Raw genomic sequence first — 25,974 nt, forward strand, 5'->3', positions numbered from 1 at the left:
CTGGGAAATAACCTTTATGTGTATAATACTACCTGCTCCTTCCCTGTATAGCGGGGACGATAACATCTGCCACTGTCCTACACTTGTCAGTGAATGGAAATATTGTGTTTTCAAGGACATCCAGAAGTATGTCGTTCCTAATCGCGTTCACAAGACTCACAAGGAGCACAACGGCAAAGCGGTGCTCTCAGATGTGAGAGTGTCAGTGACGCGGTGATGCACACCGAAGGCTGAATTCAAATGGGCTCTGGCAGGCTTTCAGCGCAAGTCTCCAGTCTGACACCGCACAAACCAACACAAACTGATGCGCTATCAGCTTCGCTTCCGCGACGCAGAGATAATCTGCTGCAGCGGCAGTGAAAAGTCAACCTGACACTCTTCATATAGACCTTATATTAATTGCTGTAGAGCTGGAACCATCAGACAACAAACTAATGAATCTGCAACAATCGATAATATTGTATTATTAAACTGGTTATATTTAGATTATGAATGAGGCTGCAACTGAAAGAAAACTAGGAAACTTTTTGTCATGATAGCCTGATGTTCAGTAGACAACTATTAGACTTCCAGTAGACTGGGTCAATTTTAGTGCTTTTAAGATATACACCAATCAGCCATAACATTATGACCACTGTAAATAGCATTGATCATCTTGTGACATTTCATTGTTCTTCTGGGAAATGTTTGGACCTGGCATTCATGTGGATTTATTTAGACATGTACCACCCACCTAGACCAGACCAGGCACCACCTCCCCATAGCAATAACACTCATTGTTGGCAACAGCCATCCCCAGCAGGACGCACAAAAACAGTTTAGGAGTAACTCAAAAAATACGAAAAACAGCACAAGATGTTGACCTGGCCTCCAAATTCACCAGATGCACTGGAACAAGCCCTCCCCTCAACCCATAGCACCCAAAGCCCCCCACTAACAACATCCTGTTGCCAGACACTACAGTACACACAAGACTTACACAATATTAGGCAGCTGGTCATAATGTTACGCCTGATTGGAGATTTTGGGTCCCTCATGGATAGTAAAAAGCAGTTATGTATTACACACTTTTTTGACCCATATTAGTTCTATATATGTCTCAAAATCCCAAAATGGGGATTTTCATGCAGTAAAAATCCCGTTAGTACTTAGCGATAGTGAGATATGGCTTAAAAACAGCCTTTACTTTATTTGTACTAAAGCAAACTTTCAGTGAATTCCTCCTTTTTTCTCTGTACTGCAGAGAAAATGACTTCAAACCACATTAAAAAGACCCCTGCTTTTCATTATGACATTTTAACTAACTGTATTATCTCCTCACAGGTGGCCGCGGCAGATGGCATCATCCAATGGCCTGTGTCGATACGGGGCCAGGGTGGACTGCTGCTGGGGATGGACGCGCCGATCCTGGGGTCACTGCCAGCGTGAGTGCCACCATGCCTGATGATGCTGCTGCTGGGAGGGGGGGTGGTGTCGCACAGTGCTAACAAGGTTGCAAGGTTTCAAGCTGGGGTCGAAGACGCAATTAAACCGAGGAGGTGCTGTAACAATACGCTAGTAACTGAAGGTTCAGGGACGCACACATACAGGAACACATGCAGCTAATGGGGCACTGCACCTGGGAAAATCTTTGACAAAAAGATTGATGGTAATGGTTGGTTGCACTGGTGGAAAGGCTGACATTTATATTCACACTGTGGGGAGCTATAATGAGGGAGAGAGGATAGATGCAGGTGGACACATTGGAGGTTAGATACATTGATTACAGATTACAACAGTACAAAAACAAGCTAGCTCACACTGCCAAATCAAGGAAAACTGAAACGGTGGCGTTTGCACAGACCACGGTGCTGTCAGGCGTACATACCTTGACTCATCAGTGCAGTGACACTGAGGATTCAGAGGATGTGTCTTGTTCTCACTTATAGCATCACAGCATCACATGCCAGCTTCACATGTTTGACATATTTACATCGCATAACGATCCTTCACTCTCTTGCTGTAATGCTACCCAGGGTAGGTGTAAATATACCAGCTGGTTGCAGATCTGGCCAGTTGCCTCGCAAATCGTTTGCATGTCTTGGTGCTAGTGATGGTTTACCTGCTGTACCTGCTGCTTCGCTGTCAAGGTTTAATCAAAAAAGGGGGTAACAAATAAACAGGCCTTTTCCACTGCATGAATTTACCAGCCCTTAATGTAAAACAACATGTCTGTTTGCTTCCACGCCGAGAGTTAGATGAGAAAATCAATACCACTGTCTTATGTGACTGTTAAGCACGAAGCTACAGCCAGCAGCTGGTTAGCTTAGATTAGCAGGAGGACGGAGAAAAAAAAACGCTAGCCTGGCTTTGTATTAAGGTGAATTAAACAAACAAGATAGGAAGTGTAATTAGGGATCGTTAAAGATGTTGACATTACATTTTTTTAACTCTTGGTAGAGTAAAAGCAGCTGTTTCCTTTGAGTGTGTATTAAAGTGAATAGTCAGTTCAACGATGGCTCACCATAAATTCCCATTAAAGCTTACAGAGCCCATAAAACCCAAAATCTGCCCTAGCTAAGCTAAGCTAAGCTAAGCTAAGCTACTACTCGCTGGCCAAGCGAAAGATTCTCTTCTTACCCATGGCAGCAAAACAAAGCATAAGGAGCATATTTCCTAAAATTTCAATTGGCTGTGCTTCGTTTTTTTACTAAACCCGAAACTGAAGTTACGCTAAGGCATAAGTCTTCAACAGGGGGCCCGCAGCCCTAGGGGGTCCGCGGAGGTACTGCAAGGGGGGTTGCAAAATCTTTGGTTGATTGGACATTTTATATATATATATATATCTATATATATATATATATATATATATATATATATATTTAATTTCCCTGCGCAAATTTAAATTTCTTTAATTACACATTAACATGAATCCAACATGTTTTAGTAAACGGATAAGGGATAGGTTAATATTGACTACATAATGATACTTAAATAGGCCAAGTTTAATATAGAACACATATAGTAGGTAGGGGGTCTCTACTTAATCTCTCTGTTAGTTTGGTCCTTAGTCTGAAAAATGATGAAGACACCTGTACTAAGGGATAATTTCAAACTGTCCAAAGGTCCTGGTAGTCTCAGGGTGCTTGAAGTGCTGACTGATCATGACTGATCATGTCACATCAAAAGAAATTATTAACAAAAGTCGAAATTTGTCTTCCTTTTTTAAAACTGATGTAGTATATTCAATGGCATATGATGTCCAGGATTGTAAAACACACTGGAAAAACGTCAGGTTGTTAGGTTCCTGTTGTGGAAAAGGCCTTGAAGGGTTATTAACTCTGCATGTCCTGGCTTCATATATAAAATAATGTATATTTAATCCACTCATGTTGTGTGTTTCATTAAATTACTATATTTTTATTTATGTTCTTAGGTATGGAAGCTCCTCATGCCATGCTAAAGCTGACATTTTTATTTATTTTTTTATTTTTTGTTTGTTTAACTCATTGTATTCTGTATAATTTTCTTGTATAATTTCTTGGAAAACATGCCACACACTGCTCGTTCGGCCTGAAGGTCCATGTTGCTTGCTGATCTAAAAGGCTTCTGTAGCCGCAGGGCTTAGCAGCTATTTTTCACTCCCAATTTCATGCAAAAGTGGCAGGTTGCCATCTATTCACTTGAAGTCAGAGCGTGAGGAGAGAAGTTTTATTTCACTCCGGAGAATACAAACAGTATCACTCGAGTTCACGGCCCTAGTTTTGTATTCGTTTTAGCTCAGCCAGATTAACCCAAGGTCTTTGTGAGATAAATCCGCTTTTTATCCACCTCAAGCTTCGTGTCTATTAGAATCAAAATATGATAATTTTATTCTCTAACACTGAGAGCCAGAAAAACAGGTTATGCTAATGGTTCATGGGACGGAGTTAGACTTGTAGCTTGAGGGGGGATGGGTGGATTTCACGGGTGGAAATTAGATGGTTGTTTTGTTTTGTTTTTTACATACCTTAGTTGATCTTGCTTATAAAACTCCTACGTTTTCCCGACGCCTTGACACTTGGACTATAAAATGGTGCTGGAGTGACATAGCCAAAAGCAACACTCCTTCAATTGTATCATTTGATAGTAGCTGTTTGAACATGCAGCCAGACACAGCAGTGTTCCTGGCAGGAGTTGGTGCCCAGCACCTCCCAGTGCATCAGTAGTGGACTCTTTGCCCATGTTCACAAAACTCGAGGTGGAATAGAGCTTTGGTGGAGGATGAAGATGACTTTATTATCACAGAAGCTTGGATTAAAAGGCGAGAAGTGCTCTCATCTTTAACCGGCACAAACTCCTATTACAAATGCACACAGAGTCACATTAACAATTCTGTTTTCTTGACCAGCCCAGCGGCAGTGTGTGAGCATGTTTCCTTTGTTCATCTGGAGTCCCACATGTCCCATGTTGAGCCAAAAATGTCCACTCACGTCAGGTGAAGCTGCTACTTTCACCTCTTTCTCAATAACAACAACAAAAAAAACTGTTCTGTGAGTTAAATCACTCGGTGGGTGCTTGCCTCAGTGATTCCTCTGAGTGGTCACGGCTCAAATCCATTCACTCGCAACTACAATCACCATTGCATCAAGTGAGTAAGATGCTGATTTAAACCTCAGAGGCAGGAAGTGTAGGGTTTTAAAAGTGTGTGCGTATACCTTCGTCTGTATGTGTGCGAGAGGATGCAGGCATCACAGGTTTAAGGTATTGGGGAGTTTTAGGTGGAGATAGAAAAGATTAGATCGGAGCCATCGGATTGTGGGTTTCTCGGCCACGGAGCTCAGCTATCACTTTGTGTGACTCCTCTCAGAGAATGAGAATGGATCAAACCCGATTTTTCTTCTTTTTTTTTCATAGCTCCCAGAAGTGAAATAGTAATGGAAGGAGGAGTGGAAGGAATAAAAGTAAAAATTCCGAGGTGTAAGGGAAATGGTTCAGAGATAAGGAACTGGGGACGATTTCTGTTGTTGTGGTGGAGAGACATTACGATGGGGAGACAAGTGAGAAAATCAGGCAGATGGAGTGAGAGTGAGAGGAGCTTTAGATTTATAGTAGGCTAAAGCTCCACTCATAATATTCTGACAGGCCATCCAGCAGGCAGAGCCACACTTGAAGCTACTTATTCTAACCAGCTGCCACCGTGAACGTTTTTTCTGCCACTATGGGCGTTTGAATATTTGCATTTCTCAGTATTGCATTTCCACCGCGGTAGAGTTTAACGTAATCATAGGAAAACGCTGATGATGAAAAGCTGTCATTTCAACGTTGGTCCAAAATGGTCCCTGGATCCAGTCATAGCATTGGTCGTGTTGGTCGTTTTTAACGAGACCCACTTAAATTTGAAAATCAGTTTTGCTTCAGAGCGCCAGGAAAGCTTAATTAAGGCTTAAATAATCATAAGAGGACGACTACTGGCTAAAGTACAATTACTGATTATAATGGGAACATTTAGTGTCAGTGCAGGTGGCAGTGTGACCTGTACCCTGGAACGCAGCCTCACGCGCACCTATAAATCAACACTGTGGGCAGGAGAGACAGAGGTCTGCGTTATGTTTGAACCTAAAAGGGGTACCTCACCTTAACCTTGCCTTAATTTATTCAAAACACCCTCGCTCCTTATAATATTAGACATCAGACATGGATGCCACGCACAGATATTGTAGCCAGAAATTTTTTTAAGGGGAATAATTCTTGATCTTCATAAAAGCTGAGGAGCTTGTTAGATACGGAGTTAAAAGAGGATGAAAATCAAAGCGTGCCTGCGAGGTACCTTGACTTTTAGCCCCTTGTCTGAGTCATCCTCCCATTGATCCTTCAGTAAATGTCTTTGTAAACCCTTGATGTCTGATAAATGCCCCCATCGTTCAGACTTCACATCCGTAAGTTGCAGCACAGGGTTTTTAGTATAACTGTAAATAATTAAGCCACATGCTGAGATGGTTCTCCTCAGACTTTGGAAAGTGTGCCCAAGGCTTAACACTCCATGGTGATCCTCGTGATAGAAACATTTAACTACATATGTAAAATTGGTGGATTGCCACCAAAAACAGAAATGAAGACTTATATAATGATGATAATATTTAATATTTTTATTCTTCGAAATGAAACGTGTTCAAGTGCTGTGACATTTCATCAGTCAGGATTATATGCCTGAACGTCTCGAAGTGTCTCGGAGTCTGATTATGAAGATTTAGGACTCGAGACAAAACCTAAGCTTCGGTGGAAAAGGCGCGTATTGATTTTCTCCGCGTCCTAGAGGAATCGGGTTGAATATCATCTCCATATTGAATAGATCACACATTATAATTTGCTCACAGGTCCTGGTGGATTTTACAAATCCACTGAGACCAGGATTTAGTCTGATTGAGTGCAGCCTTTGTTTCCTCAAATGGTGTGGATGGGATTAAGGCCGGACTCTTGAATTGGTAATGCGAGCTAACAAGCGAGCGATGAAAGGAGAAAAGTGATACCTCAGTTTAAGTAATTCACTTCATCATGATTGTCTGTGTGGTTTCCTTGTCCGCTCGACTTTCTTTCATTACCACTGGAGTGTGAAGACTCGACTAAAAAGTGTGTCTTTTCATCCCGACGAGGTGGGAGAAAAATGGAAGAGATCGCTCGTTAAAACTGGAGGCAGTGTGTGCAGAAATGAAAAGGAACACGTTCGCTTGACACGCTCCTGCCATTAAAGGGACTTTGAATCAGTGGCAATTTAAAATCAAATGCCCGGAGAAAAGGCAGTCGTTTCCCAGAAAGGTAGCGACAGCGTTTTATGCATATTTATAATAAAAGAAACCGAGACCATTGATCTCGTTGAATTATACTGATGGTGTTATAACTTCACTGTTTTACGTCCTGTAAGGACAAACCGCTGCACCCGGATCATGCAGTTAACATTTTCAGAAATAATAGGGCGTCGCAGTGGTTTTGATCAGCGGCGTATTTAACCTAACCTTGAAAAACAAAACCAAAGAAGTGATAGGAAGCCGTTAAGAAGTTAGCAGCCCTTGTTGAAGAAACGGAAGTTAGTATTTGTGGGTAATTCCTCACACGTTAAAAATCAAAGCTTGAAATTATGCGCACTTGAGGCAGCTCAAAATCAAGGTTGTAACGTCAGTGGCTTGGTTCTGAAGAGCTCCCTTTTTCTGTCTTCCCTCCTCTCTCGCCCCACTGCATCGCCATTTGTATAGTTGTGACCACTTTGAGCAATGTCAGCTGTAGGCACCGATCAGGCATAACATTATGACCACTGAGAGGTGAAGTAAATAACATTGATCATCTCCTGACAGTTCGGTGTTCCACTGTCAAACCTTTGGACCTGGCATTCATGTGGATGCTACTTAGACGTGTAACACCCACCTAGACCAGACCTGATCAGGCACCCCCACCCCACAGCAGTGACACTCCTTGATGGCAGCAGTCGGAGTTAAGGAACAACTCAAAAAACATGGAAAAAAAATAACAAGGTGTTGACCTGTCCTTCAAATTCACTAGATCCCAAACTGATCAAGTATCTGTGGGATGCACTGGAACAATCCTGATCCACAGAGGCCCCTCCCCTCAACCATAGGACGGCAAAGTTATGGCCAGACACACCCCAAGACACCCCCCAGAAGGACCATGTCCATTCTCTGATGAGTCACAACTGTTTTGGAGGCACAAAGGACACCTACACAATATTAGGAAGGTGGTCATAATGTTATGCCTGATCGGTGGAAGTACCTCTTACATAGAGGCAACAAGGGACATGTGCGACTCCAGAACTCCAGACTTTGTGAGTGTATGTGTTTGCTTGTCAAAGCAGGCTGTGCCCTCTAACAAAATGTTTCATTTTTTAGTTTTTGTTCCTTTTGTCTTTTCTCACAACGACTAAACAATGCCTGCAATTTTTTTGTTTGTTTGTTTGTTTGTTTCTTTGGCTATTTGTTTTGCAGCTCTCTACGCCTTAACTCACAGAGTAGTCGGGATAAGGTGCCAGCCCCAAGGTTAGCTCCACATGTTTCTTGAAATAATCTTGATAGACGTGTATTGCTGGGGGCACATCCTCTGAATCCTAGTCTCACTCGCTTATTTATAGAGCCAAGCCCACCCCTGCTTCCCTCTCAACTTAACACCGCACACCCATTGGCATCAGCCATCCTCTTCCCTCTGGCCTCACATCTATGCAAACGACCCAGCACTCTGCAGACCTAATTTCACCTGCAGTCACGTCCAACATGAATAATGCCAAAGTTCTTAACTTTTTAAAGCTCAAATGCCCCTCTGGTCGACCCCTCACTGATACTAATGAAACTCTCAAAGATGAGAGACCTCTGAAGTGTTTTAATTAATATATCAGCTGTACAGTATATCTGTTTATGGCGCAGAGTGAAAACAGAGCAATCTGCTTAATGATTAATTCAGGGTGAGAATGCCAGTTCCGTCGATAAATAAAATATTCGCCATGACGTTGCATCAATAAAACAAAGTCAAAGCCCAAACACTGCTGATGTTGAACTTATGATGATGAAGTTAATCTTATGAACCGTTTTGATCATCGATTCCCATTTATCAAGTGACGCTGGCGAATACGCTCCAGTGTCTCAAATGACTTTTAGAAGATTTCATTTTTTCATCGTTGAATTCACCATATAAATTTAAACGAACTTAAAAACAAACAATATTTAAAAGGAGGCAAGTTGGTTTTAACTTGTAATTAAGCAACCAATGATCCTCATGTCGATTTAATTACACCACGATCACTATCTATTAAATATTAATGTGCGTTGCTGTTATATCATTAAAAGTCAATTAGTGGAAATGATGTTCACCAGTAGCTGGCTTCTTGTGTCCAGGGGAATGGCTGATGTAAACCCGAGTGAAAGTGTGTCATCACTCGACGTGTTTTGATGGTGTTCATGGACGCTCAGGCTATGTTTGGCCTCCCAGCTGGTACGGCCATTTTTAGTCCTCCTCGTCCTTTGCTGTGGTTAACGAACACTGTCCGTTTCCCTCATCTCTCTGCCAGGCCCGAGTCTTAAAAATACCCTCAGAGGCGAAGCCTGCTGATGGTCGCCTCTGATCCCGCTAATCAAATCCTCCTCCATGTTGGAGAATAACAGAAAGCACTCTGTTTGGCTGCTGTCCACTAAAACATCAGTAGCTCCTTTTCTTTTATCTGCAGACCACTCCAAGGTCTCGCTGACTTCTGCCTCCAGTAAAGTACGACTCTTTTCATTTCCTCCCAGTGACCATTTTTCATTTGTAATTGCGAACGTTGACTGCTCAGTGTGTTAACAACCTGGCTCGTGTCTCAGGCCTCTCAAAGTGGGCTAACAGTACCTTCATTCTATTTGATTACATAGGCTAATAAAGTAGAATGAGTCTGGAGATGTTATCTGCGCTTGTTGCCGGATTCATCTCATACCTGTGTGCCTTTGAATTCACTTTGAACAATGCCAGCGGCTGAAACCCGAGGAACTAAAGTTGCTCATGTATGAATGGAAATTTCAGAGATTGTAACTCAATTCTGAACAGTTTCATTTAATTTATAGAGACCATTATTGCACCCTTTCAGTCTGCACTAAAGCAGCTCTGAAAGTCTCCACCGAGGCCACACAGCTTAATGCGGGGACGTTAAGGGCCATCAAAATAACGTTAAGTATTGCGGGGCTGCTCTCAGCCACGAATCCATAGCAAAGTCAAGAGTTTTAATTGTACTGGTTAAATATACATCATTCAGATATACAGTATGCTTTAGTTGCTCAACCATTACTATGAAGGGCTCTGTCATCCTCACATTAAGACAATGTTGAGATTGCTGTTGCTGGCATCCTCATGCAAGTGGCTCCAACAGATGTCATGGTTAGAAATCTCTGGGAAAAACATGTAAACTGCTGGAAATAACTAAAATATTACAAAATACACTACAGCTCAATTCATAAATTAGTCATATCATATAACTAATATTATTCTTCACTTATTTAAACTGCCTGTTCTGGATCATTTCTTATTTACTCATTAGTTCCTGAAGAAACACACATCCAGAAAGGTCACTGTGCATCCTAAATGCAATGCTGATTTCATTCCAAACGTCTGCTAATTAGCTCTTTTCTGACCCCGTCGTCCAGCCTCCCGAAATCAAAATGAAATCTGTTCAGCGCTTTCTGGGCAGATACCAAACCTGTTTGATGCCGGTCATGTACCAGAATCATCTTCTTGTGCAGCATATCAAACATCAGCATATGTGGAGGATACACACCCCTACGGCTGTATTGAATGTGCCGTCACACACTTTTCCAGACATGCAGCAAACAGAGTAGAGCTGTAAACACTCTCCATGAGAATCTATGTTTGTGACCCAAACGTTGCACGCGCACACGAGCACACGCGTGCCGCTTCTTTTACCACAACGATAATTAAGTCCTCTGATGACACCGTATTATGAGATAATTAATGAAGCTTTTAATGAAAATTAGTAACACTTGGCTGAGGCCCTGTGTATCAGACATGCTTAGCAGCAAGCTGCAGTAAGCAGTCAGATAAGCAGGGCAAGCCTCCAGCTCACTGAGACAAAGCACAGAGGCAGGGAGGCTGTGCTACCACGTCTCCGTACACACTCGAAATAACTCCATTCACGCAAAAGGAACGATCTGCAGGGCAGCTCTTCACAGAGGAACTAATTATAATCTACTATTTTGGTGCTTTTACAGTTTCTGTCTCAATCTAAGGGGGAAATATTATTCGCCTAATCCCCGTTGGAATCCTAGCTGGCTGTAAGCCAGTGTAAATATCAGCGCCTCATTTTAAAACCATGGAAATCAAAACTTTGCTTGGTGTTAAAAGGTCAGGCTTCTCATTTATCCCGGTGAAATAACTCAATATCACTAAGAACGGGTTTCCCGTGATCGAGCTCTGTGCAAAATGAAAATATTGAAAATAAAAATCTTCATAATAACCGCTGTGCATAATGCGGTTAGCTGAAAATGGCTCCTCTAATGTCATTAGTTAAAAAATAAAAATAACCGCGCTGCCATACGGAGAGACACAAAAAGAGATACTTTTCCTCTGAGGACGAGGCAGCGTGCTGTCTTATTGCTGGAATGCAGCACAAACAGATAATTTACAGCCATGGGGTTGTGGAAGTCGAGAAGCAGCAGGATTAAGTGCTTTGTCATCCTGATCTGGTACAAGTAGTCTGCCAGGGAGCTGCGCTGATCTGTCTCTTCCTCTTTGAATCCTCCCCGAACAGCTGTGTGCCAGCCGGGCTGTAAGCATGGAGACTGCGTGGGACCCAATAAGTGCAAGTGCCACCCCGGCTTCACCGGCAAGACCTGCAATCAAGGTGAGACTAAAACCTGTAGACTTGTGTGACCCTACCTTGCAGTGGCGTCTGACCTTTTTTTTTGTTTTGTAATCTTGTGCTGAAATGGAAACACACGCAACAAAGGAAACAGGAGTCAGAATATATGGTGCCTGCCAACGAGGCAACACGCAGGCCTGTTGACATGCGCATTTTTCAAATGGAGGCTAAGGGAAGGGGAGCCCCTGCCCTGGCAGAGTACAAATTGTTTGTTGTGGCCAGATCTCCGCTGCACAACAGCAGTGTTTTAAAGGTGCCACTGGAGCGGAGGCAGGTTTTGCCGTCAGCCCACACCAGTGAGATGCTTTAATCACAGGGGAGGAGGTGGAGACGCTGGGCTGATTCAGCTGAAATGGAAATGAGTGGTGAGGCCACGCTGAATGATCCCGGGAGTGCATCCTCTCCTGTGAAGATAACATCTCAATTACTGACCTGAGATGACTTGGCCCTGCTGAGCACTCCCGAGTGTGTTTGTTTGTGTGCGGTAGGTGCCTGAGAGTTTGTGTATTGACAGTTTGGACATGTTGAAAAGCGCTAAAGCTTCCCAGTTAGCTATAAGTTGACGTGCATCCAAGCCGCTTGAAAGTACTTGTGGAATTCACGCCCTAAGACAGGAATAGGATAGTGTGTAATTAAAAACAAGAGAGGCAGAGGAGGGGCTGTTGAAATCCTTTCCGGAATGTTCCAAATGACTCATCCTGCATTTCGAGGCTATAGGTGGCTCCTGTCTGCCCGGCCAGACGGCTCTACTTTGTCTTAATCTGCAACAAAGGCGAAAGGAAAAATGATCCGCATCCCATATCCAACTACAATAGACCCCGCTGCCAACCATTCAGACAGACTTATCTGACACATGTGACTCTAAGACCTTTCACGATGAAACTGTACTTTCAGGCGAACTCAAATTATCAAATAAGCCTAATATATTTTGAAGAGCTTTCCATTTTACTCGGAACTGAGTGGCAGACTTGACCTTCCAGCCTGCAGAGGCGGAGATAACCCGGGATCCTCTTTTCAGGTGACCCATGCTATGGACACCAATTGAAATATTCGGAGAGCAGAGATTAGGTTTTTCTCATTTAAATGCAGCCTCTGTCACAGATTGATTTGAGGTTTACTATCGATGTGCCAGTTGGCCAGTCTCGAAGCATTCTAATATCCTGTCCCTCTGGGAGGAGGAAAATAAGTTTCCCAGAGCTGCTTCTCTGACCTCACCACTGCTAAAGGTCAAGTAGTCTCCACGACAGCTTTTAAATGAGTTTAGAGAGTGTAGGTTTGTTTTGTAGACAGCATTGTCATCCGGAGGTTGCATAATTACTGCCTTTGTAACAAATGCTAAAACAGTTAAAGACACTAAGTACATTTATGAGAGCCCTTAAAGCTATTCAAGATAATCAGCTCCATGGTAATCTCTCTGTATTTCACAGTATACCAGAGTTTGAGGCAACATTTCTGCTTGTGTGCACTGGTTGTGATTCATTTTACATTAGCCAGCAATGATTTTTTTAAATTATTTTTTTACCGGAGCTAAAGAAAGGAGCAACTGTAGCGAGTGCAGCTATAGCGGAGAGACTAGCGTTACAAATATAATCACGGTTCGAAAAGCATTAAATAGAACCTAGTAAGAAATCAAGAAATGTTTCTGATACAGTGAGGAAAAGTTTAAGTCTAGAACAGAAAGTGAGCGACGGTGCGGAGAAACACATATTATTGTTGAGCTCTGAAAGAAGAGGAGGGGCTGTAGACTGTAGATGTAGCATCACATGCACGAGCGGACACTGTTTGTGTAATTACTCTCACTGCCTGGAGGGGGCGACATAAATATTGTGCTGCAGCTTTAAGTAGAACTTAAATTCTCTTGTGTTTTACTTTTATTTCTATTTTATCCCATTGCATACATTCAAACATTATATATATATTAATTGCAGTGCATTTAGTAGTTAAATTTAAAAAGAAAAAATTACACACTTAAAAGAGATTTAAAAAAAAATCTGCTTTTACAGGTTGCACCAGTACTCTTTTTTAGATTATGACCCTTTAAAAAAATAGTAACTACCCACCCCCTTTTTGCTTTTTTATCACTTGCCACACTTAATTTGATTGTTCATAGCATTCGGCGAAATATGGCGAAGACATTTATTGAAATAACTGATTATAAAAAAGGCAGCATTTCTCGAAAAACACTAAACTATCTTATAAAATCTTGCAATGCAGACTAAATCTACACAGATGTAGAGATATTTTACACGTACACAAATACAGACACACATTGCTCTGCTTCAAGTGGGAGGTGTGGATGGATGCGTCACCCTGGAGGCGCTCCTCCTATTAAGAGTGTTAAACACGTTAGGAACACTGCTCGCATGGAACAAAAGCAAACCACAGTGGAAACGTTAGTGTTTACTCTAAACACAAGCAGCCCAGACGTCGTATTGATTTCTCTTGAACCGGAGCCATATTTTCCTCTGTCATATCTTTATTATCTGATACTGTTACCAGAGATTTACTTCACACTTCAAGGACTACACGGTTGTTTTAGTGCGTGCTCTTTTCACCCGTCACATAATTTAATTGTAGTGGTTATTTCACTTCACTAGTCGTCCCTGTACGGAAATAAATAAATAAATGAATAACCTGACTGGAATATAATTAGAATTTGAATCTGACTGTTCTCATCATTGAATTAAGAGGCACTCGTGTGTCAAGATAAATAATCCTTACTTTGAGACTCCTCGTCAGTGCTTCACCCTGGGTGCTGATGAGAATCAGTTCTGTCATACAGCACGGTGAGGAGAGATGAATAGGCTCTCACTCCACAAATAAACTCATTATGGGGATAATCTGTTTAACAGTTTGGCGGCACGCTCCCCCTGCTGATCCAATCATTTTAATAAGATGATTATTCCGTGCAGGTGGATTTAATTAGGTGTAGTTGACCTGCTGTTAAGACACTAATAAAAGATTTTGCCGGTGGAACGGCGCCTCAAACGTCAGACGCAATACAGCTGCAGCCTCTCCAGATGTTGCTGTCTTGTCTTTCTCCTTGTCTGTCAGCCAGACATATAATTAATACCGCTTCAAAAACGACAGTCTAGCACTGTGGATGCGTACGTTTATTTTTCTGTCCGTTTTTAGAAATTTTAGCTAATATCCGGATCGTTCGCTGCTTTATCTTGGCATAAGTGCAGGAGATTTTATGATTAATCCCTCTAATAACATGAATTCACTTCAGCCCAGGTGTGGACACATACTTCAGTGGTGTTGGTTTAGAAACGGATCCCCCTCTTTCACTGATTGCCTTCTACACAGTCTGCAAGTATTTAAAGTATCACGCACATGTCATCGTACTGTGTACTTTCTCTCGGTTATCATCTAATTACTCCACATTTGTTTTATCTATGTTCTCTTTTAAAACAAACATCATTAAATGGACATTAAGTAATATTTGACATTAATCATCTTCTATAATTGTAGGAACAGACATACAATTAATAGAACTGGTCTCCTCCTGCACTTTAGTTGAGTAATGATTGTTAAGGTGCAAAAAAATAACACCTGACTAAGGTCCTGTTCCCTGAACCGATCAACCTCTACATACAATTGGCACATTAGTCCAGATTCCATCCACAATGATGCAGAAATTCCCCCACTTCTATCCAAATACAACCACCTGCATCGTCCAACAGGAGTCAGCACATGAACGTGACTTGCCGACATGTAACACATTTCTATACATTTCAGTTGAACCCTTTAAGACTCAAGCATCCGCGTAAAAAAAAATGGACAAAATTCAAAGTGTGGTTGAACACTGGAACGTTGAGCTTTCTGAGAAAAAAAAGCTACCAGTACAGTAAAGATGACGCACGCTGCTGACAGCTGCAGGTTGGGGGGACGCCGCAAGACCGGTGGAAGACCAAGGAAGAGAGAGTCGGTGAAAATTAGGTTGTTATACCCTTGAGGTGTCACGAAGGTCTTCCAGACAAAAGCACAACTTCCCAGTGTTCAGCCACACTTTGAATATTGTCAATAGCACAAACCACTGTGTGTTACAGTAATTCAAATACCGCGTGCTTTAACGGTTCGCCGACGACTCGTTAGCCTATATTTGAACAAACTAAATTATGTAAGCTTCACAAAAACCTATTTAAGGGATGCAAGTTTTCTACTATTTTTTAACCTGGACCTAAACATTCAAACTTTTTGATGTGTTTACTATTCTGTTGCCTGTGTATTTGGTAGTATGCATATGTTAATATTCTACAGTCTCTTAGTCCAAAAACCATTCCTAGTTCCTTTTTATAGATTAGGCATGCAGCGAGTGTTTCTCTCCTATCTAGACTTGGCAAAGCTGCATTAGATTTATAAAAATGTCTTCATTTAGATTATTCAGTCCCTCACTAGGGTTTGGCTGAAAGACCTGAAGTGTGCAAAGGAGTCCGAGGCAGCAGTATCATCTTCCTGTCCCACAACAATAGGTGTTGTTAGCTGACTGCCGGAGGAAAGGTTGCCTGACTGATAGATGGGTAGACTGTGAGGGGAGGGGTTGAAATTCCTGAGGCTGGAGTGTTTGTCGTCCGGCAATGATTTGCCTCTTTAAACGGTAACTGCTGTCTACCTTTGAAACCCCACACAAAAACTGAGAAGGGATCCTCTGAACCTGTGAGATACTGTAATTCCATGAGATCCTATTTCACCCTTACGACAATAAAGCAACGCATGGCGGAGAGGAGGGCAGCAGGAGATGAGACACAAAAACACTTTCTCCCATGTGCCCTCAAATTTTTATTTTTTTTCTGATACTCAGCTCATGTCCAATTCCCACAAGTGTAATCCTCTTTGCTGCATAATGTTCCTCTGTACTTCCCAGGAATGTGGTTTGGTCTGAGGTGTTCAGAAACCATTGGTCGGTGCTTTTCATTCTCACCACATCTCCCTCTTTCTCTCTATCTCTCTCTGTTCTCCTTATTTATTCTCCACCCTTTACTACTTTGTGTCAATCAAACCCCCAACGCCCCCTTCTTCCATCCCATTCCCCTCATCCCCCCCTCCCTTTAACTCATTTTCTTTTGTCTGAAGAAGAAACTGTGGACTATTTAACCCCACCAGTGTGGGCTGATCACCTTCCTATCTTTCTCCCCGTGGACCATCAACCAGCGAGGGTGGTGACGGAGGGTGAGATTCGTCGATCCCCTCGGCGGCGGCTTCTCTTCTTCCTCCTCCCTCGGCAACGTGCATGGTGCTGAGGAGAAGGGAATGTCACTCTCAGCTATTTTCCCACAGCTTTTTCTTTCTCTCCCTGGCAGAAGAGGCACCACCCAAGAGCAGCGAATGCCAGCATGAATGCCGAGCATGTCACAGTTTTTACCACTCTGTATCAGTCTCTCAACCTTTCACTCAAAAACCGAATCTCGGTGCCAACGAGCCATCGTGTTTTTCTCCTTCTACTTTTTGATTTTCCTCTTCTTCTTTTTTTTTTCGCACAAAGAGCTCTTCCTTTCAAAACTCATCATCGACATGGACACTCACATCTCCACCGGAGCCTCTAGTGAAAGGCCTTGAGTTCCAACCAATCTTATCTCCTCCAGAGACGAGCGCATCCCCAAGAAAGAGCCTCCTGCTAATCTCTCTGTCAGTGATAGAGGCGTGTCGGGAATGTAGCGTAGCATACCTCAGTGGAGCTGACCCAATAAATCACTCCACTTTGCATCACCTCAGATGTGGCTTAGCGGTGCATATATGGTACAGTGAACACCCCAGAGGGACTTTCCCACTTTTCCTATCACACAGGTCTCTGCAGTCCCGGGGCCATGTCGAGCTGCCAATTGGCGGCCACATGTGTCCGTTTATCTCCCAGTTGCTCCATCACTCTGCCCTCCCCCTCCTCTCTCATTCTTCTCTCCATCCTGCCTGTATTTTTCCTCATAGATGAGAGGCTGGCTGCGTCTTGAGTATGGCTTGCGCTGATGCTCCCGGAAGCATCCACTGTCTGAGAATGTGACCATTTCAATAATCCCTCATTTACATTTTTAAGCTGTTTTTCAGAGCAGCGGGGCAAGCGGAGACCCGTCTCTCTGCCTCGCCGACAATGGACAGTGTTGCTATGGTTTTTCTGTAATCGCGGTAACAAGGATGGCAGTTGTTGACCGTGGAAAAAAAAAAAAAAAAAAACAAGGAGGAAAAAGCAAGATCGAAAAATGCTAATTGGGAAATTGAAGAGTCGGGATGCTTGCGCACGCATGGGTGCGTGGAGGAGGGAATATCGCGGACGTCGTCTCGTGGCAGAAGGAGTGGATTTTAGCCACGGAGATTAACGCAGCTGAACGGACTTTCTGTCTGATAGAGGACAGGACAAGTCGTTTTAATTTAGGTATCAGTTCATGAAGAATGTCGAGCGTGAAAAGGCAAAAGGGTTTACCACTACATCAAATTACAATTATAAATGAATTATAATATATCAATATTATTAGCCAGAAGATTAAAACCACCGACATGAGAAGTGAATATCATTGACCATCTTGTGACAATTCAGTGTTCATGGACCTCCCACCTAGACCAGACCAGACCAGACCCCCCCACCCCATAGCAGTGACACTCTTTGATCGCATCAGGATGCAGCCTGACACAGACACACACAAAAACGTGGATTCCTCAAAAAACTAAAAAACAAAAAAAAAAACAATAAAAACAGCACAAGCTGTTGACTTGACCTCCAAATTCACTAGATCCCAAACTGATCCAAGTATCTGTGGGAGGTACTGGAATGAGCCTGAGTCCACAGAGGCCCCACCCCTCAACCCATAGGACGGCAAAGACTCCACTAACAAACATTGTGTTGCCAGGCACCACAGGACACCCTCAGAAGGCCCGTGTCCAGTCTCTGATGAGTATTACAGTATTAGGAAGGTGGTCATAATGTTATGCCTGATGGGCATGTATATGTTTTATATTGGTCGACACTTTTAGATCATAATATTAAACGCTTAAACAAGATTTGCTTGACCTTGATGATCTCTGATCTTTTGTATCAGTCAAGTGTCGGCTCCTTGTTAAGATCTATGTGGACTTCAAATGTTTTGAATAGTGTCTCTAATGTAACAACATTCACAAACTGACCTTTCTATTCGCAAGAATTTAGAGCTGTGGAACAACACGCGGTAGGGTGAAACAGGAGGATAAATCCTTGTCACAACCGACTGATCTCTCAGCCAGGATGACCTCAGTCGGCCAGTGGCTTCCATTAATAGAAAACGGGGCGCGTGGACATACAAACTGGGCATCTGCTCCATCATTCATCCAAATTAAACGGTGGCATCCTTTAAATGCAGGAGGTATGTGGCCCTCAGAGAACGCGGCCTTTATATAGAGCTAAAGGCGGCACCGTTTAAAGTGCGGAAAGGCAAGATGAGCCCTCATGTGCCGTACAGTGACATTATGTCTATTTGCGATGGTCCTACTGTATCACATAAAAGCGAGGGCGACATTCATAGTGCGCGCGGGTCACCATCCCACTGTCATGGATTTCTTTGTAGTCTCAAGTTGAGTTATGCCAGTCTGGGGTGAAACATTTAGGTGAGAGGCAGGTGAAAACTGTATTCGAAAATATTTGGTGTTACGGCCTCATAAAATTAAAGTAATACAAGGCTCAATGAAACTTTATTGAAAACTTTACACAGGGGAAGAAAAGAAAAAAAAGGTTAACCCATAAAGTTATAAACCAAAACAAGAACCAAAAGGAACAAAAGAGGGAAACACAGGGCCAGCCACGCAGCCGTCGCACCCTGTGCTTTCCCCACTAATTAAAAGAAAGGCATAACTCAAAACAAAAACGCCAAACAGGACTACCGGGGGTCTCCAACTCAAACTAAAACAACAAACTAAAATAAGAAGACTCTGCCATCAAGGTCAGAGAAAAAAACCAAGGGCTAACTTATTCAAAAAGAAAGAAAGCAAACCTTCCCCTGCTGCCCCAGAACGAGAGAGAGAGCTGGCCTCTCTCGTCCTCCTTTTTATCCCCTACTTGATTTGAAATGCCTACCAGCCTATGAAGAAGGGAAGAGAGAGAGAGAGAAGAAACAGCAGCATTCAACACTCTAGGTGTGGAGCTGCCTGGCCACACATAACATTTGGTCAGTCGAGTTAGACATTTACTCCTAACTCCTGCATTGTCTCTGTTAACATACATAACATGTTAAACCACATGTACACACTTATTCTAAACTACTCTGGGCTAGATGGGGAAGGAAGAAGTTAATCTTTGTTTATGAATAATGACAATAATATTTCAGCTATTGTTTAATTTGAAACATGAAACAACAAACAACCAGTAAAACTGAGCTTAACGAGCTAAACTTCATTTATTTTTCAGTTCACTATTACAACTAAATTACAGAGCCACTAATTGTGCTTCCGCAATCACCCACCGTCAAATGTACAGATTATCAGAGGATCTACCTGAACGAGAAGGTGAAGGAGTCACTTTTCCAAAATACTTTCCTAAATGTAAATTTCAGGTGAGAAAACCAGTCGAAACCTGCCGCGCCTTCACTTGAAAATTAGCTGGAATTAGTGAGAGGTGGAGCTTGTTCCTCTATGAACATGTTTCTGTGATACCCTGCAAGACCACTCAAAAACTGCTTCTTCAGGAGAAGTAAATGGTTAAAAGCGAACAGAAATGAAAAATTTCCTGATTTCATCAGAACTGTGCAATCGCAGACTGCGCAATGACCCCTCCCTTTCTCAAAGAAGTAGAAATAATCTTGTATAAATTGCTGAGCGCACTCAGTAAACAGCAGATAATCTCACTTAAAGCACCAGTAATAAGTAGCATCAAGGGAGCCCAGGAGATCGTTCTCATGCCAGACATTTGGCTTCAGATCAAAAGCGCCGGAATTACACGAGTCATTGTCAGGTCTCCATCCAAATGTAATGTGCCTTTCCATCTATTAATCTCTGGTGCAAATATCATTCGTCCATTAATTCATGTAACCGCTTGTCCTCCGGAGGGTCACTCACACCTGGAGAGAACCCGCCCAGACAGAGGGAGAACATGCAAACAGAAAAGCCCCAGTCGGCCAGTGGATTCGCACCCGGGGGCTTCTCGCTGTGAGGCTAACCACCACGCCCCTGCGCCCCCGCAAATATCAAGTGTTGGTCAGTCGATACAGTGGCACCGATTCCCCTGTCTGGTTCTGGTGCCACAGCTGCAGAAGAAACGGGTGCAGCAGAAACAGAAAAGCAACGATGAAGACGTAACTCGTGTTTATGATCGTTTGGTGTATGATATTCCCACCTGTAGTTCTTTTCAGTCTCTTGAGCGGAGCAGAAGCATGACTGGTTGTGCTTTACGTGCTCCTGCGTCAGCCAACTATGAAAACTTTTATTTATTTGGCTTTTTTTTTTTTTTTTTGAAACACACAAATTGAAAATATGCATGAAAACCAGGTGGATGGAAATGCGCCTAATCATACCTCTGCTCATTGAGATGAGCCAGTGAACCGGCACACTCGACACACTCATACCAGTCTGCGTATGTGCCTTTCGTCTAATTATCTGCCAAAATATCTGGCATGAGACAATTTTGCTCCACCTCAAATTTCATTACTGCCTCGTTTATATTGTCTCTATTCTTCGATAAGGTGTTAAAGTGGACTATACAGCACGCTGTAAACATATTTATGCCTTTTTTTGAAGGAAAGATAGGGTTGACTTGTTATAGATGGAAGCAAACATGCCCTTCTAATTACATCAGTCACAGCTCTGGTCCAATTAGACCTGTCAGTAAGTCCTTCCAGGGAGACAGCATGCGCAGTAGCACATCCCTAGAACTGGAATAGAAAAATGGAAAGCATCCATTGTTAGTGTAATGAGTTACACCTTTGGTTTTCATGAAGGCAGGGCCTCTCGTTATAAATGAATAGTGTTGTGAATTTTGAGTCACGTACATTCATTTTAATTCAACGAACTCCACAGAAATAATAAGTAAACATTTATCCCAGCCACCGCAAAGCTTTAGAAGCCGCGGCGAACGCGTTGACTTGTCGTAGCAGGAGGTAAACAGGCGCCGCTAAAAGTGAGTAATCCCAGCGAGACAACTTAAACACATAAACCAAATGCAGACATTTGCCAAATTATTATCTACTCTTCTGTTTGACTAGTCGAAATGTCTGCTCTGAGAAAGGTGTAACGACTTGAATTTGCATAAGCTTTTGACAGGTGCTGAGCTCAGGCCTTATTCCTTTCTCCCGGGAGTCCTCCAAACACAGACAGCATCTTTTTCTAATAAGATTCCCGTGGCCCGTCGTGGGTGAGGTTTCTCTACGTTTTTTTTTTTTTTTTTTTTTTTGGTGCGTGTCTGTGTAAAAAGCACTGCGTGTACATGCATCCGTCAAAGAGTGTCGGGGCGGTGAAGCTGCAACCTCATGAAGCCATGGTGAGTCAGAGGGTATAATAGCATCTTTTATCACATGCAGGCGATGGGGAGGTTGACAGATGACACCGGCTTCCTGGTAAATCATCAAGGAGGGGGATTCAGGGGCCTGTCAGAACATGGCCACACTTCACTTCCTTGAATACACCCCCGCCCCCCCCTCCAGAAAACACACACGTCAACACACACGTAGACAGGCAGACACCTCAGACCCACACGTTAATGGATGGGTGTGGGTTTGACGTGACTGACCTCTTCACCTCTGCCCTCTGACTAATTTCACCTCTCGGTCGGAGGGCCCCTCCCCCCTCTCTCTGCGTCCTCCGGTCCACTCATGTCTCCCGTCTCCGTCTGCAGACCTGAACGAGTGCGGGCTGAAGCCGAGGCCCTGTAAACACAGGTGCATGAACACGTATGGAAGTTACAAGTGCTACTGCCTGAACGGCTACATGCTGATGCCTGATGGAACATGTGGAAGTAAGTCTCACACACACACGCAGTGTTTGCATTGTTGTCAGAAACACTGATATTTTCATCCTGTTTTCTCCCTCGTCGTTTTTCATTTTTTTTCCTCCTAATCTCTCTCCTGCTTCGCAGCCTCCGTGCGATACCGTGAAGCGCTCACGACAAATGTATTCATCCCCGCACAATGCAGCGCTGATGACATATGCTCTCTATTACAAAATACGTTTCCCCCTCTCGTGCGAGCGCCTCTCTCAGCGGCCTCGCAGTCCTTTGATAGACTGTTTTGATTAAAGTTCCGTGTTGATCTGCTTCATTATAGCGGCTCTACAGTCAGGAGTCCCCGTGAAGAACCCTGCCATGGTCCAAAATGAAAAATTATCAAACACACACCTAATCTGCGGAACCCTTGAGGGAGCGCGCTGCTTTTATTGGCTGCCCCGAGGTTCTCCACAGAGTGTGAGCCCGTGGAGTCTGTTTCCCCACCTGATAACTTTCACACTCGAGGACATGTAATAAGGCTCGGGTCATTTTAATTAGTCTGGATCGCTAATCACGTGAGGCAAACTCAAATTATTCCAGGTGTTGTTGTGTAGTGATGGCACAATAAGCGTTAAACACCTTGCGTCTCCCCCTTTTTTCCTCCTCCGCCACGGCTTTTGATCAATACACCACTGTAGCATTTAATCAGCCCAGCCTGCCTCAGTCATCAAACTATACTCCAGGGGGCCTGCAGCAGCTGAAGCAGCAGCGGCGGCGGAGGCGGCGACGGCGGTGTAAGCCTCATTTTTAATTTCCTTTTTGGAGTCCAAAGTTATCAAGAGAGGCTGAACAAAATCTGTCACATTATTATTCTTATTTTGGAGGGCCTTGTTCTGCCCGCTGCCGCTCAGCAACAACACCGCTGCCTCGATACGGTGGAGATGGATTATCAGTCTCAGGGTGTAAGAAAGGATAAAAGTGGGTGAGGGAAGATTGCTCGAGCTAAGGTGTAAGCGCATAGCAACTGCTGTGGATCAGAGGAATCTAATAATGGTGGAGTGTGCGCTGTTCTGTTGTCTGCGCCACAGGGTCAAGCTGGATAATATCAAAAAAAAAAGAAAGAAAGAAAAAAAAAAGGCAGGCGAGTGGCCTGGCTCTCACAAATTGGCCAGAGGATAAGGAGAGTGGCTGTGGACGTGGAGAGAGAGAGAGAAAGTGTGGGTGAGAGCAGCGTAAACTGCTCCCCCTTTGTACTCCCTCGTGGGAGCAGCATGTGTTAATATGTGCCGTGTTTCTCTTGTACCCATCAGGCGCTCGCACTTGCGGCATGGCCAACTGCCAGTACGGCTGTGAGGTGCTGAAAGGGGAGGTCCGATGTCAGTGTCCGTCGCCGGGGCTGCAGCTGGCTCCGGATGGAAGAACCTGCGTGGGTACGTCCCTGTCTTAATATAACTCCACAGGCGTGAAAACTGAGCCCGAGCGCCGCCGCCGAGAGCAGCCGCGAGGCGCTCACGGCACGGAGAGGATCGCGAACAGCATGCTTTAAAGCCTTTTTTCTTCTCAACCTTTAAATTTCCCAGGTGATAATTATGTGCGACTGTTTTGGCAAAGGAAGAAAAAAAAGATTGGCAGTAAAAGAAAAAGCAATTTGGGGACTCAAACAAATCCTCCAAGCAAGCTGAGCATCCAAGTTGAATTCATCCAAAAAATATTTACCAATATATATTTCATGCTTTGATCAAAGAACCCATAATTTTATCACTAATCCACAACCAGATTATGACATTTTTTTTCACTTAACTTGCCCTGGCTTTCCCAGCAGAACCACAAAACTCACCCCTCTACCCCTCCTGTTGCCAGTTTTACATGGCACTGCTCTTCAGATGGGTAACTAAACAAATGAAAGGGGGCCATGGAAGCAGTTAACCTGCGTCAGGTTCAAACACAGGCTCTTCCAGTCTGGGCTGGTCCTGCCACGCTGCCTTATAGTCCCCCTCATAACTGCCGGCTGGATAATAGGGGGCGGATTTCTAAAACAGGACGGACATCAATCACGAAGAAAGATGGAGGAGGAGACGGAAAGGTTCGCCGGGCCACAGGTGTTACGACAATTTAATGGAACGCTTCCGGATCCCTCTGGAGGGGGATGTTTTACGGGGAGTTTTATGGAGGCTTTATAATCGCGTATATGGAGGCGACTCCGTGCCAGGCTCTCTGAGTTTGCATAGATGCAGAACAGTTTTTTTAATAATGAGATGAGATTTCTTTTATTGGCGCCTCGTAAATAATAAAATCAACCTACTGCAAATATCAGCGGTTATAAAAAGACGATTTAAGAGTGAGTTGTTTGCTAAACCCCCAAACTGTTATTAACAGTTGTGGTCACTTTTACACTTGGGGACTATTTCCCATAGAGAAGCTCCCACAGCAAATGAACTCAGAGCTGTTTGGCTGTGTCTCCAGTGGACCCACGTGTCATGTTTGCTCAGCTTTGACTGTGAGAATGTGCTCAGTCTACCGTCAGAAATGCTCACGCTGCCTGTTAGTATGTAAACGATCACAATGACTGGAGTTAAAAACGTAGCTTCACTCTCAGACAGTGTTCACCGTGTGTGTTTATTCCAGGCTTCAGAGCGGTGTCATCACTTCCTTTTGTTGTGCGAGGTGATTACATTGAAATGTGTTAATGCCTTAATAGTAACCTTTACACGTTGCTATCGTATGATTAATTGCATGTGTGCTGAGAGCAGGAACATCCAGTGAATAAGAACTGAACCTCCGTTGTGCAAAAAGCCATTACTACATTGTCACTTAATGATGCTTTAATGGCAGGGTAATAGCTCCAGCAGGAAGTTAACATATGAAATGCGTACATACGCTCTAGTACAAGTGCTTACACAAAAGACGGCCGCCCCAATAGGTTATTTATCTCTCTCACTGTATTTGTAGCCTTCGGTTTAAGATCTGTTCTGAACAATTCACAGAAAATGACCCATTATTTGTTTAGTTTTTGGACTCTGATGTGTCAGTCTTCTTTGAATAGTTTCAAGAAAGCGTGCCCAGGCCATGGTATTTGTTTACTGAAAGTGGACTGGGCCAGGAATCCCTTAAGGGGGATGACTTTGATCCATTAGAGGGAAGGATTGACTTGTTTTTGCTTCGTGACAGAAGTGGAACAAAACCCTTTGATTAACGACAAAGCGCGCTGATGGTTTGTGCGCTGCCGGAGAGGTTCAGCGTGAGACGTCTTCCTATTTTAATAGCGCCTCTCACAGAAATCGCTCAGTGCATCGCCGAGGTTGTCATCTTTGTCCATCTTTGGTGATGTAAGTGGGTTGCGGGCTCGAGGCAGTCGTCGCCTGCACAGAATTCTTGACAAATTATTCAAAAACAAGCATTTTATTTGGAGTAAGTTCCATTTGTCGCTTTGACGCTTTTGAGGCCACGAAAAAAACGTATACCCTCAAATTAAAGCTGCACTTCAAGCCCATGTTCAGTGTGTTATATACGGCGACGCGCCAATCAGCCACGACATTCAAACCACTGACAGGAGAAGTGAATAACATTGACTATCTTTTGGACCTGGCATTTGTGTGGATGTTACCATCCACCTAGTCCAGAACAGACACTCCCATCAAATAACCACATCCCCAGCAGGATGCAGTCTGACACAAACACACACACACAAAAAACTGTTTAGGAACAACTCAAAAAACTCAAAGAACAGCACAAGGTGTTGACCTGT

The 25,974-nt window shown here is 43.5% G+C and overlaps 1 protein-coding gene across 4 annotated transcripts in view; it reads left to right on the forward strand.

The window, feature by feature from the left end:
* The window catches only part of npnta (nephronectin a), a 47,978-nt gene that overhangs the window by 6,550 nt on the left and 15,454 nt on the right, over positions 1–25,974 (forward strand). The window contains exons 2-7 of one of the 4 annotated variants that reach the window (XM_047579037.1): positions 1,324–1,424; positions 7,953–8,003; positions 11,249–11,341; positions 16,436–16,531; positions 22,143–22,262; positions 23,540–23,659. In XM_047579037.1, coding sequence (XP_047434993.1) covers positions 1,324–1,424; positions 7,953–8,003; positions 11,249–11,341; positions 16,436–16,531; positions 22,143–22,262; positions 23,540–23,659 — 581 coding nt within the window. The remainder of the gene's footprint in view (positions 1–1,323; positions 1,425–7,952; positions 8,004–11,248; positions 11,342–16,435; positions 16,532–22,142; positions 22,263–23,539; positions 23,660–25,974) is intronic. The other 3 variants (XM_047579038.1, XM_047579039.1, XM_047579040.1) reach the window with 3 other exon arrangements.

The sequence above is a fragment of the Mugil cephalus genome, chromosome 2 (assembly GCF_022458985.1).
Source record: "Mugil cephalus isolate CIBA_MC_2020 chromosome 2, CIBA_Mcephalus_1.1, whole genome shotgun sequence".
Lineage (NCBI taxonomy): Eukaryota > Metazoa > Chordata > Actinopteri > Mugiliformes > Mugilidae > Mugil > Mugil cephalus.